The 14,079-nt window shown below is 40.4% G+C and overlaps 1 protein-coding gene across 7 annotated transcripts in view; it reads left to right on the forward strand.

The window, feature by feature from the left end:
• Positions 1 to 14,079, forward strand: part of DNAL1 (dynein axonemal light chain 1) — a 31,754-nt gene that overhangs the window by 13,605 nt on the left and 4,070 nt on the right. For 5 of the 7 annotated variants that reach the window (XM_041127362.1, XM_041127354.1, XM_041127361.1 and 2 more), the window contains 6 exons: positions 1,423 to 1,461; positions 4,471 to 4,580; positions 5,233 to 5,288; positions 9,751 to 9,806; positions 11,024 to 11,150; positions 11,561 to 11,707. In XM_041127362.1, coding sequence (XP_040983296.1) covers positions 1,423 to 1,461; positions 4,471 to 4,580; positions 5,233 to 5,288; positions 9,751 to 9,806; positions 11,024 to 11,150; positions 11,561 to 11,707 — 535 coding nt within the window. The remainder of the gene's footprint in view (positions 1 to 1,422; positions 1,462 to 4,470; positions 4,581 to 5,232; positions 5,289 to 9,750; positions 9,807 to 11,023; positions 11,151 to 11,560; positions 11,708 to 14,079) is intronic. The other 2 variants (XM_041127355.1, XM_041127358.1) reach the window with 2 other exon arrangements.

Raw genomic sequence — 14,079 nt, forward strand, 5'->3', positions numbered from 1 at the left:
AGCTGTTAATCAGGTTTCATGAAGCTGTTGGAGTGGGAACTAGGAACGTGATCTTCTCAACAGGAGGAGGTCATGCGGGTGTTCATGTGCAGCAGACACGGAGGAGATACTGCCGTGGCAGGAGTTTGCCAGGTCATCTACAAGGGGACCTAGAGTAGCTATCACATGGTGTAGACAGGATTAAAACGAATGCCCATCAGTGGGCGGAAGCAGCTGGAACATCTGAGGATGCTCAGTGATACATGTCTAAATGAAGGTATATATTTATGCATACTGAGATGCATGCTCGGACTCCTTGGTGTTGCTGGGCCTTGGACTGTTGCTGGGTGTTCAGCGGCTGTAGCCATTCTTTTACATCCAGCTGCCTCAACTGTTGTCTTTCGCCGTTGGGTCCAGAGTTTCCAGGGGTCTTAAAGCACCCAACACTAAAGCTCTGTGACCGAGGTGATTGCCTGTAAGATTTTGGGTGGAAGTTAGTTTGTTGGTTTTAACTTTTACAGTCCTTTTTTGGATGTCTGATTACCTGAAAGGCTGCTTCTATCCACATGTGGTAGTGCTATGCTTAAGAGCAATAGAGATGCCCAAACTAGAGTCCTCCTGTTTTTGTAGAAAGGAGGCTGTTGATCAGTTTTCATGAAAGATTGGTCTCTGAAACCTTTTTAATCCAACAGACATCTTGGAATATGTTTAATGTTTAGGATAGATCAGAGTTTCTCTGTATACTACTGTTTTGGATATCGTCATGTGGTTTTGATAAGACTCTGATGTGAGGCAGAAAAGTTGGAGTTAGTGACAACAGAAAGTTGGTCAGTGGGTCAATCCTTAAAAAGCCTTGTACAGCAGCTCTCAGATTTTTCCTGAGTAATACATGTTTTCACATCGCATGGTGTGACTTGACATAAAACGGTTGGAGAAAAACAAACATAAACAGTCCAGATTGCTCTTAATTTTTGGCAAGTTGTACCTTATTTTCCTCAGTGAATCTAAAGAGGCTGTATCATTCTGTCTACTCACAGACTTGCTTTCAGACAGGAAGTTGCTAATGCACAATAATAGAAAGTGTGGGGTTTTAAGAGCATTAGACCACATTTTTCAGTGCAGTAACCTCTTATATCTTTGAATTGAATTTCACCATGAAAGCTAACAAGCAGTGTCCCAAACCTGTGCTCCAGATGGGGCAGAGAGTAAGATCAGGAAGATAACGTCCTTGCACGAAGCCAGTTTATTGCTTCTGAAAATGCTACCAAGTACCCCAGAAAATAAAATTACCAGACACTGAGGGGTTCCAGCTTCTTAGAGTCAGCTGGGGGAGGACAATACAGGAAAGTGGTAGAAGGGGGTAGACAAGCAGGATAGGTTTGCAGTGAACAAGCCAACTAAAAATTTGCAATGAATATTCATTTAAATTTGTTTCATTTTTAGGCAAAAGCAACAACTATCAAAGAAGCTCTAGCCAAATGGGTAAGTATCTAGCTGCTTTGCAGTACTCCATGGCATGGGGTTTGATTGTATTCAGCTAAATTTGTTTTTCAAACATTTTAAGAACTATGTTTGCTTGAAACATCTGCTACAGGAATTTTCACAAAGTAAAAATTCTATTATTATTATTGTTGTTGTTATTATTGTTATTATTATTGAAGTATAATACATTCTGTTGGACTTTCTATGTGTTGTTCTTAAATTGATATGGCTGGTAAAAATTAGTCTGTTTTGCTCTCCTGCCGTGTTTTGCTGAATATGCAGTGATAGAAGGCCTGAGGCTACAAAGAGATTTAAAGTTGGGGATGTCTTATGTTTTAATTATGTTCTGTTCATTTTACCTGAATGTAGTCCCTCCCATAGAATAAACAAGTATGAAATTCTCACTGTACTGAAGTGAGCAAAAATTCTACTGTTGTCTTTTAACATAATGTCCCACATATTGTGCAAAGCTTAACCCAGAATGAGTTTCTTGCCTGTTTTTCTTCTTAAAGTACTGTGTTAATCCAGACGGTGATTTGGGGTGGTGACTGACCTGGTCTTGGAGCCTTCTAGAAAGCTGTTTATTGGCAAGGATGCAGAGGTCATTTCAAATGATGATGTAGGATGCTCTGAGGTCAGGTTCACAGTCCAGTAAAACCAGTGAGAATCTTTTTCCAGTCTCAGTGATTTTTAGATGAGGGCACAGATGTGCCATTCAGTATACATGCACTCTCCCACTAATCCTGGCCAGCTCCTAGAGCAAGAGTTTATAAATGTTTTGGTCTCTAGAAGATCTGGATGTGAGGCAGTGTGGGCAGGTACAGTTGAAAGCCAGAAGACCTGTACCATCAGCTCAAGGTACTAGTCTGTAATTGAAGACTACTTCCTTTCAGAATTTTATCATTATTTAGTACCTTCAGTATTTCGGGTTTTTTTCAGTTTTGTTAGTATTTCCCACAAACTTCACTCCTGCTCTCCTAATAAGAACTAGAATGCAAGAAGTTGTGGACATTAGCATTACTAGAGGTGTGAACTGATTATTAAAAAATTTTGCTTTTCCTTCCTCATTCTTTCTGTCCTTCAAAATCTCAGCTCCATGTTTCCTATTAAAGATTTATTTTCCATTTGCTCCTCTGTCACATGTCTTAGAGATAATAGACCTGTGTCAGTGAGTTTCCATTAATGTTAGGCATGAAGTGCTGAATTTGCTTTTCTGTTCATGTTATTGGGGGTGGGTCTAAACCTTCCTTTTACTACTCATAATCTGGGTGCATGTGACTTGTAAAATTGGGTCTGGTGATGTGTTGCATTCCAGATGTTTTTCTTCCCTTTGGCATAAGGGTTTACCTATGCCCTACAGTCAGGGTGACATAAGTTAAATCAAAGCAACTTTAACTTTAAATCAAAGCAACTTTAACTTAGCAAACACATAACCTGTTCTTAAAAAAGCATCTGTTCTACCTGTGGTTTCTCTGTGGCTTATTGTGGTTGTTCAGCTGACCTTTCTTCCAGAAGCACGTGGCAATCACGATGCATTTTCTTGCTGCAAGTGCTCACTGCTGGCCACAGTCTGTGCTGGAAGCTCTCTCCCTTCCACGTTTTTAAGAAAAAATGTATTTTATTTGTCAGTATAAACCGATAGATTATAAACTGAGTATAAATGCAAATAGATAGTGTGTTGTTCTTAGAAAAGAAAATGGAAGTTTCACATTTACATAGTGACTTAGTTTGAACACATTCACCATATTCTAGCAAAACATCCAACATGCTTATTTGCCAAATTGCTAATTATGAGTAAAAATATTATCACACTGAATTTGGACAGAAACTGGAATATAAGTAAATGCACAAGGCAACATGCTAATTTTTAATTGAAGTAAGTTGCCTGAAGTATTTTGGGTACATAAGAGAGAAACTAATGTTATCAAAACCTAATCTTGTGCTGTGGGATTCTTAAAGACTTCTGGGATGCAATTCATTTCATTACAAAGTAGCCATATAAACCAGGCCAGACCTCAGCTATCTCGCTTTTCAGTTGCTGCATAAAAATGGGGGAGAAAACAAGAGTCCTTGTTTTGAATGCGCGGAGTAGATTTCTCCTTTGTTAATGGACCTCTAGTCCTCCCACTGAACACTGAGTGAATTGACAAAATGCTCCCTTTGTGCTGTCAGGGAGGCAGCTGTCAAAACTGGTGGTACTACCCAAATAGATACTTGTTCCAAGTGTTTAGTCAATAATTACCATCGCTTCAGAATTGTGAAAGATTTAATAGACTATATTTTTTAATAAACCCAAGTGCTGAAGTTATGGCCATTTTTCTAAAGTTCTGAACTTTATAGAGTATTTAATCTAGAAAATTATCAACCGAGGCTGTAAATAGGAAATTTGTCTTTTTGCTGTATTCTCTAAAGTGTGAAATCTTCCCCCACTCTTTTTTAATGGCTAATTATAAATTATTTTTTTTTATATTCTTAACTCTGTGCATCTGTTGAGGTTCTCCTGCAAAACACACTCCACTGTGTTCAGTTTGTGTTGTGAGTTAGGCGTGAGTTCTGACTTTTATGGCTGAAGTGGGAAGGAGATTTTTCTGTCAGAGCTTTTAAGAATCTGCTTCTGCTACAGATTGGCCCTTGCTGAGGCTTCTATATGTCAGTCTCCATGGAAGTACCTTCATTCAGAATTTTAAACCTCCATCTATTCTCCATTTCTTTACAGCAGAGGACCCCTTAATTAAATCACTCAAGTGTAACACAGCTTTTAAAAAAAGCATATGTAATGTTTAAGTTCTTTTGATATCTTGAAAATAAGCTAGCCTTCCCCTCTTTATGCTATGCCAGCAGGAATCTTGATAAACAGTATTCAAAATGCTTTCTCGTTTCAGTAATACCTTTTAGTAGTATATTGGAATTACTTCTATAGTAATTACTTTTATAGTAATTTTTTAGTATAGTAATTTTTCATAATTGCATGTAGCTGTGAGCCTCTTCTTCACTTTCTCTTTTCTTTAGGAAGAAAAAAATGGCCAGAAGGCTTCAGAGGCAAAGGAGGTGAAACTGTACGGTCAGATTCCTCCTGTAGAGAGGATGGATGAATCTCTCTCCACGCTTGTTAACTGCGAGTAAGTTCAGTTAAAAAAAAATTTGAAGTCAAATATTCACTTCTCTTTACATTAATTTTCACTTTTTCTGCTGTCCACTGTGCAAATGTACTTACTATGTTTAAGTGTGGCCTTCAAGCAGCAGCTTTCTCTTCTTTTTTCTCAGCTGAGCTTCTCCTTCCACACACAGTTCCTCTTTTCATTTCAAAGATCCCTGTCGCTTAACTGAGAAGATGTTAGGGTAGACTCTCTATTGATATTTGTCCCCAGAAAAAATATATACTGTTTATCAGTATATAATTACAGGTCCATGTTTGGAGTCTATCAGCTATCTGGCACATTTATGATCCATTCTAAAATTTTTGCAAACAAAAAAAGAGACTTAAGCAGGACTTTCAGAAGGAGCTTAGAGCTATTTCAGAAATAAATGTCCATGCATTTGATAAGGCTAGGCATAAAAAGATAATCCAGTATAAGTAACTCATGAAGCTAAATAAAGTTGCAGAAGTCTTGATAGTTTGAGGGTATTTCGAGTGTTTACACATCTAGTTAGTCCACCATCTAGTAAGAGAAGAATAGACAATTATTTCTGACGCAACAGTGTTTGGACATGGAACTCTTCTGATACAGTGATCCCTTGTATGCTGTGAATTGATTATTCTTGCTTTTAAAGGAAACTATCGCTGTCTACAAACTGCATTGAAAGAATCGCCAACTTGAACAGCCTAAGTAAGTGACAAGCCAGTGATCGATTATGTTTGTTTTCTAGTTGCTTGGATAGGACATGTACCATAATTTGTTATATGTTCCATCTCTATACCTATTCTTATCCTTTTTAATTCCTTCCTCACAGAAAATTACAAATGACCCTTAAAATTGTTAGTCTTACTGGAGAATGCATGTTTAGCAGTAATGGTGTATTAAAGCATGTATCCCTGCAATAGCCTTGGCAGTTGTCTCACTGTGCAGGTTTAACAACAACAACAAAAAATCCATTCAGAAAGCACTTTTGTACCCTCCAGTGGGCCTAGTTGTGATGTTCAACACCTAATCGGTTCTAGAGTGATTTAATGACCAATTTCCACCCTCACGATGGAGATAGTCTGCAGTTCAACAACTCCATAATTGCAGTATTGGTTGGAGTGAGGTTGGAGTGTTGTAGACCTGGATGGAAAAATGTTGTTCCACTTTGCAGAGGACTGAATATACTTGGTTTGATTTTGTTTGTACTTGAAAGGGGTGTGCCATCTGTCCAGAAGTGTAACCGAACTTTTATTTCTTGGGCACCTATGAAACCTTGAAACTCTTTGGGTTACTGACTTTGGGACAGAAGTCTTAATGGTCTGACTGATGGTCAAGACTTTGACTCTGTGGCATGAAGCTGGCAAAGAGCTGCAGGTTTTGGGCTGGAGCTTCCAGGCTTTTCTGTCCCCATCAAATTGCCAGCTGGACAGACAAGGAACCTGGAATCCCATCCTTTCCAACTACACACCAATGGGGCTGTCAAGGAGCTTGATGGACTTATTTGTTTTCATAATATGCTCGGACTTCAACAAATTTGCAAATACTGATCAGGGAAAAAATATTCCAGTAGTCTTTCCAAATAACTGTACTGTAATATTTCAATTTGAGTAACTCTATCATAAGCAAAAAATAATTAGGCAGTTATATATAAAAGTGAAATTTTGAGTGGGATAAAACATTAAAAGTCTTTAAAGCATCTTAAGTATTTTTATTAATAAAATGTAGAATTAAAACATCCAGTCTGTACCAAATATTTGGTCCTAAAGGCAGATAAACTAGAACTGTGTGGTCTGTCTCTTAAAGCTACAGAATATGAGGAACTCACCGTCTCTATTGGATTCTGTGAAAGAGAGAGAAAGCAGTGCTTATAGCTATGAAAAACAAGCCACTAATTATTACATACTTGCTTTTACTTATCGCAGAGAGGAAGCTAAGAAATCTTTTTAAGCATCTACACTCTTTTCGGATGGAAAAGATTACTATTAATGTATATACCTGATATTGTAGCTATGTCAAGTAGATAATTCTCTGTAAAGGATCACACCCCTGTATCCATACATGTGAGGAAGAAGTTTTAGATGACAGAAACAAGTGTTAGTTTTGTGTTTTAAAGAATGTAAATGTTCCATAAGGGAGATCTTTCTTCCTTTAAAATACAGAATATCTCAGAACAAGAGTAATAAAAAACAGTAACAGCAGTTAGAAACAATTTTAAGGCATGGCTTTTTAAACAGTCTGTCATTTTTGTGTTTGTAAGTATCCTTTCATTTCCTACAAATTTCAGAAGCTAGTGCAAACTTATAATTTATAAATGACAGTTACAGAGAGAATAGCTGGCTAGACCAAAAGGCCATCTCCCAGCACTCTCCCCTGTGGATGGGGATCCTTAGGGATATTCTGGAGAGTATTAGCTGTAGTAAGCTTTAGACTTACTGGTTATGATTCTTCATTTTTTTGAGCATGGTCATGTGTTAAGCTCTTGTGTTTACAATGAAAAAGAACTCTTGTTGTACCTCAACTTTTTAATAAAAATTAATCTTCCTGTTTAAGAATATTTGCCAGGTGTGGTTTCACCAGGTGTGGTTTCATCCCTGCATTTCTTGAGACAGAACATACAACTGTCTATTCTAGATCAGCCTTGAATCTTCATCCGTAGCAATCTCTAGCCACTACGTGTGCTGTCTATGGAGTATCTGTTGCTACTTGGCCGGAACTTTCATTAGTCTTGCCATTAATTATTGTACCATGTATTTTCAATCATTATGCATGCAAGAGCAAAACAAAATCATGAAGTATTTCATCCTTAATGTAGTTAAGAAGAAGTGATAAAACATTCATGAAAGGTATAGGTCCAAAGGTAACTCAGCTACATGCTGCAACTCAGTTTGCTTATTTACATCTGCAAGAAAGCTTGTGTGAAAAATTAAAATTAGTTACACAAAAACACTGTTATTTTTTGATAGCTTTGAGTTACACTAGTATCACAGTAAACCCCAGCAAGAACTTGGAAAGGAGTTTTGTCTGGGTACTAGACTAATCATAGAATCATAGAATGGTTTGGGTTGGAAGGAACCTTTAAGATCATCTAGCTTTAGTGGTCCATCCGTCAAATCCATGTCTCTCCAATTTCGAGACAAGGATGTCATGCAGGACGGTGTCAACTGCTTTGCACAAGTCCAGGTAGATGACGTCAGTTGCTCTTCCCTTCTCCGCCAACGCTGTAACCTTGTCATAGAAGGCCACCAAATTTGTCGGGCACGATTTGCCCTTAGTGAAGCCATGTTGGCTGTCACCAATTGCCTCCTTATTTTCCATGTGCCTTAGCGTAGTTTCCAGGAGGATCTGCTCCATGATCTTGCTGGGCACAGAGGTGAGACTGACTGGCCTGTAGTTCCTCCAGTCTTTCTTTTTTCCCTTTTTAAAAATCGGGCTTATGTTTCCCCTTTTCCAGTCAGTGGGAACTTCACCGGAGTGCCACGACTTCTCAAATATGATGGATCGTGGCTTAACCACTTCATCTGCCAGTTCCCTCAGGACCCGCGGATGCATCTCATCAGGTCCCATGGACTTGTGCACCTTCAGATTCCTTAGATGGTCTCGAACCTGATCTTCATTCTCCCGGTCCCTGCCTTTGCCTTCTGCAACTTGGGCAGTGCGGCTGGAGCCCTTGCCGGTGAAGACTGAGGCAAAAAAGTTGTTGAGTACCTCAGCCTTCTCCATATCCCAGGTAACCAGGTCTCCCATTTCCTTCTGGAGAGGGCCCACATTTTCCCTAGTCTTCCTTTTATCACCGTTGTACTTACAGAGGCTTTTCCTGTTGCCCTTGATGTCCCTGGCCAGATTTAATTCTATCAGGGCTTTAGCTTTCCTAACCCGATCCCTGGCTGCTCAGACAATTTCTCTGTGTTCCTCCCAGGCTACCTGTCCTTGCTTCCACCCTCTGTAGCCTTCCTTTTCATGTTTGCGTTTGTCCAGGAGCTCCTTGTTCATCGATGCAGGCCTCCTGGCATTTTTGCCTGACTTCCTCTTTGTTGGGATGCATCGCTCCTGAGCTTGGAGGAGGTGATCCTTGAATATTGACCAGCTTTCTTGGGCCCCTCTTCCCTCCAGGGCTTTAACCCATGGTGCTTCACCAGGCAGACCCCTGAAGAGGCCCAAGTCTGCTCTCCTGAAGTCTGGGCTACGAGCTTGCTGTGCGCCCTCCTCGCTGCCCTATAGATCCTGAACCCCAGCATTTCACGGTCACTGCGGCCAAGGCTGCCCTTGCGCTTCACATTCCCCACCAACCCCTCCTCGCTGGTGAGAACGAGGTCCGGCACAGCATCTCTTCCATTCTTCTGCGTGATTGGCCCCCCGCCCTTCTGCGCGTGCCGGTGGGGGAGGTTTTGGCTGTTTGGCTGCGGGTCCGCTGCGGACCGCGCTCGGGACCAGCTATCCAACTCCTCCTCGGCCTCCCTGATGCCACGCGGCCTCCTCGCCGCCTCCTGCAGCTCAGCCGCCTGCGGCAGGAGGTCCTCCGCCTGGGCGCGGGGTTTGCCGGCGGCTCTGCTGCCCGTCCCTGCCCCAGGAGAAAGGTCCGGGCCCTTCCCGGCAGTCAGAGGTCTGCGCTGCGGCCTCTCCCTCCCGCAGCTCCGTCTGGGCCGAGGCATCGGCCACCGCTGGGGTAGGTGGCGCGGACCCCCCAGCCGCAGCTGCGGGCTTTGCTCTCTAAGTTGAACTGTCTCTCATCAGACTTCTGTAAGACAGCTTTATAAGCTGCCTCTATTACAGAAATCAAATCTGCTGCCTTAAAATAAGATTGGAACTTTTGCCTGGAGAAGAAGGGGTATGAACTATGTAAGATCAAAACTAGCAAGTTAGCAGTTAAGAGTTCAGGTGCAAGGTGAAATAATATTTTTTATTTAGTATCTATCTGGACTGAATTTCAGCTAGGTAACCTGAGCAGCTTTGTATTCATGGGCGTGTTTCTGAGCTGTCCACAGCATCCATCCCTGATCTGTGTAGGACAGGAGGTTTTGTTTCTGTTAGGTGATTCTCTCTTAAAGCAGCCTGTTCAGAGTGCAGTTTGTTTGTCAGTAGAATATGGTGTTTTACCTGACTTACAGCATTTTCTTATATTTAAAGAAAAAACATTTATTAACGAGAAACTTTCTTTTATCTATTACAGAAAATTTGAGGATTCTGTCTTTGGGAAGAAATAACATAAAGAACTTGAATGGATTGGTATGCGCTTCTTAGTATCAACTCTACGCTAACAAAATGGAGTACTGTCTAGAATGCGAGATAATTTCCCTATGTTCATAAAAGTCTTTGCTGAATTTATGATATTGCCTAACCATTTATTTTCTCCTTTCACTATGATCTGTTCATGCTCTTACATGTTGCTTCTGAATTTTCAGGTAATCTTTCTCTTTTTTTTGTTTAAACATGTTTGGAGCTTCTTCAGGGTTAATTTACTACATAAAAGGATTTTAGAAAGAGAGATTTTGTTGTCTTTGATAAATATAAGCAGAACTTTTATTTGAAAACTGCTGTCTGTCTGTAAAGCTCTCTAAATTCCACTGGCTTTACGTGAAAATAATTCCTACAGACTTTTTGCACGAGGAATTTTCTACCTGAAGATACTTAGTCTATGCTTCTTTACTACAAATATTGGCAGTCCTGTGAACACACACTTCATGAGAGTCTGTCCTTTTTATGTTAACTGGCACCCGGAGCAATATGGCTTTAGGGGAGAAGATGGTGGCAGGACTAAGTCTACCAGGTACAGGAAAATTTGTTGAGGAAAAAATTGCATCAATTTTGTTACATTTCAGTTAAGGGCAGAACTTTTTTTCAATCAACTTTTTTAAAATGAATATAGAAATTCTTTTCTTCCTCAAGAGATGCTGTATGTTTCTCCCACAGAATGTTTCTCTTCAAAGCTATTCCCACCTTCAGAGATGCCATATCTCTTAAGTGTGAAATGCAGAGTCAATGTGTAACGGCTGGTTTAAAAACCTCTCTTTTGAGAGAATTATGAATGCAACTTCTGGCCAACAGATACAAACATACATGCACCTGAAATGAATCATTCCCGTGTATTGCATAAACCCCCTTCTAAAGTAGTTGTTGAATTGCATTCACTTCAGGTATGTTGCAGTGCACAAGCAGCCAAATTTGTCTCCTCTGCCCCGATGCCTTAAGAACAACTACTCTAGCCAGCTATTCCTTGTCTTATTCTAAGATTGTGATTTCTGTCCTCCTAAATATATTTCAGATCCTTTGCTCTTAATTCCCCTGAGTACTTGTCATGAATAATTAGGGACCTGCTTAAAAGGAAATGAAGATATACACCTTAGTATTTTCTCACATGAGGTGACCTGCAGGGGGTGAAGAAAGAGTCTGAAGAATAAGGAAGATATACTTCCGCTTACCTGAGTAGTCCTGTCATTTTCCAGGAGGCAGTTGCAGATACTTTAGAGGAGCTGTGGATCTCATACAACTTCATTGAGAAACTGAGGGGTATCCGTGTGATGAAGAAGCTGAAGGTTCTTTATATGTCAAATAATTTGGTGAAAGACTGGGGTAAGCCACACCTCTCTGTTCTGTAACTTCTCCTGTAGTATGGTGAATGCATGAATTAAGTCACCAAGTGGAAAATAGTTCTCTATGTTACAGGGCTTTAAGTCTCATTAATAAGCCTGCAGACATGCATAGAATCACTAAATACCAACTCATGCAAGAGAATAAAAATAGTTAGAATATTGAATTTAACTTCTAAGCCCAATGGAGTTTGTTCTTTGAATCATCTTTCTCAGACTTCTTTTAAAATGCATACCTGTTCTTTAACCTGATACCAGTTCAAGCCCAAGCAATCCCTATCCTGTTGTATCCCATGCTATTTATGTTTGCACTGAGTTTGAAAGGAACGTGTGGTGCAGATGTACTTTCTATGTTCCACAATCTGGTTGGTGTTTTCACCTTTGTGGTTGCAGCAGAGTTTGTGAGACTGGCAGAGCTGCCATTACTAGAGGATCTGGTGTTTGTAGGCAATCCACTACAAGAGAAATACGCCTCTGATCAGAAGAACAATTGGATTGAAGAAGCAACCAAACGGGTACCCAAGCTGAAAAAGCTGGATGGTGAGTTTGGGGCATGAGGCAATTGGTGTGAGTTAACAGCTTAATATAAAGACAACCACAGGGAAATTAATCACAACCTCAGAAATTAATCTGTGTGCCTATGTAATCAGTACTCCTCCCTCCACTCTTTGGAGTTATTCAGAAGTAGTTATTCAAATCTCGGCTGCAGGATCTTCTGAGAGTGTTTGATGGATTTGGAGTGTTAAATCCAAGTGGTCTTGCAGCCTACAGTTGGGCTTTACTCTTGAAGTTACCCAGTCAAATAGTTTTAGCATATAACTAATAGTGAACTGAAAGATTTAGCATTAAATAAGTTAACAAGGCTTTCATCTGCCAAGTTGAATTACAGTTTTCCCAGCAAATTTGATTTACAGTTTTCCCAACAAAAGAGGGTTACATGGTGGGGATGGGGATAGGCAGGGATATGCTCTGTTTTGCTTCTGGTGCAAGGACAAGTTTTCAAAACTTCATGCAAGTTTCCTAAATGCCTGAATATCCCCCTCTCGTCACTGTAGTAAGCCTCAATTTGTGAGCTGTCCTCTCTTCTTAAGTCCCTGATATGAAAATATATTGAAGCATGTTCTGCTTTAAAAGTGAGATAATTTTAAAATCTATTTTTAAATATGTTAATTTCTGTTAATGGAGATGTTAGCTGTTCACTATTATCCCCTGTTTACTAAAGCAATGAAGAGGACAGCAGGACTGGTAACAGTAATAAAGAGTCAGAGTAGCAGCAGGGAAGGTACAAGTGTAGGGATGGCAACAAGAGGACAGCTTCATTACAGGGAGCAATAAATAGGAAATCAAAGCCAGATCAACTGAAGTAATAAGAATTATTAGGAAGTGGAAGCCTGTTGAGAGACGTGTACTGCTATGAAGGATGGCCTGCAGTAGTCCATTTGCTGTTGTAGTAGGAAACATTTTGAGAGTGAAACAAAAAATGGCATAGGGCAAATATCTGTACAGGCAAAGAGTAACCTTGTTAGTACAAGGTTAGACCCTTAGTTCCTTAAGCATTTCTGCAGCCTGGAGCAATGGCCAGCTCTGATTTAGGCAGGTACATTTCCTATGCAACATGGAAGGAGGATGATGTTTAAGAATGGAAACCACAAAAACTAGAGTGTTGAGCAAAAGAGATGTCAGAAACGCTGTAACTGGCCATAAGGCTCTTGCTCTTACACTGTCCCAGGATCCCGTTATGCTTATGTACTATATGTGAGATGACTAATCTAGGGACCTCAAAATTATTTAAATGGTTGAAGATGTTCTGGACAAAAATTAGCACTGAAGGTCTCTTTCAGCAAGTAGGTGTCTCCTTTCTGTTACTCCCTGTGCCAAGAACCCTGCTCAGCAGTTAGGTGTGTAAAGCACAACAGAAACCAAGCTCTGGTGGTTTTATTTTCCATTTTCTACCTGTGAAAAAAGAAACACAGCACCTCAATCTTACAGTAAGCAAAGGGCTCTCACCACAAAGCCTCACCACAGTTCAAGTCTCTGCCTCAAGCTCAGCAAAGCATGAATATGACCCAGTTCCCATTACCCAGGTGACAGCGCAGGTGAATGGACATACACCTTCACACCCTGTTGTTCTTGTACTAGTTATTTAGGCACGTATTTGATTGTGTTATTTCAGCATGCTGTGAGCTTACCTGTACTATTGGGTTTTGCTACTGTGGGGAAAATTTAGAACTTGATAAATATTTTTGGGTGCTATTAGCATTTCAACTTATTTTAAATTCATGAACGCATCGCTATGAGGTGGTGCAACCCCTGCAGACTGCCACAATCTGAGGTGCCCTTGCTCAACATGGCAGTTAAAAAGTGATATTTTTTTTTAAAAGTACCCAAGGGGCGGGTATAGACTGATGCTACTGTGCAATGCAGCTTTATTCCATGACGTCCAGGTTATCCCTATGAGATGTGACCATATTGCTTCTTGGATCCATGTTAATGTAATTGTATTGTGTAGCGTGGACACCCTAGTTAGGTATCAGTGAGGAGGTATCCCATACTAACTTGGTCATCTGTGTCATGGAAATCGCAGCACAAAGTAGGGGCCCAACAAGAGAAGGGTGATGTGCTAGTTAGTTGTTAGCAGTTGAACCAACATGGTGCATCTCCCAGTGACCAAGTTAGCCTGATCTTTGCAGGTCCTGCTTTAGTACCTTTTTTATTCCTTGTTACCCGAGAAGTCGGAAAAACATCCAACAGAAATGCTCATCAGTTGAAGGCTTTTCTAGTTAAGAGCAGTTCAGGTATGCAGAAGTTCATGTCAGTCAGAAGCAGTGGCAGGAAATTCAACTCTTTCCTCTTTCTGCCAGTCCGACTCTTTCCAACAGTCCAGATTAGCTTTCAGGTATATCAGCATTAAC

This window comes from Aquila chrysaetos, chromosome 2 (genome assembly GCF_900496995.4).
Source record: "Aquila chrysaetos chrysaetos chromosome 2, bAquChr1.4, whole genome shotgun sequence".
Taxonomy (NCBI): domain Eukaryota; kingdom Metazoa; phylum Chordata; class Aves; order Accipitriformes; family Accipitridae; genus Aquila; species Aquila chrysaetos.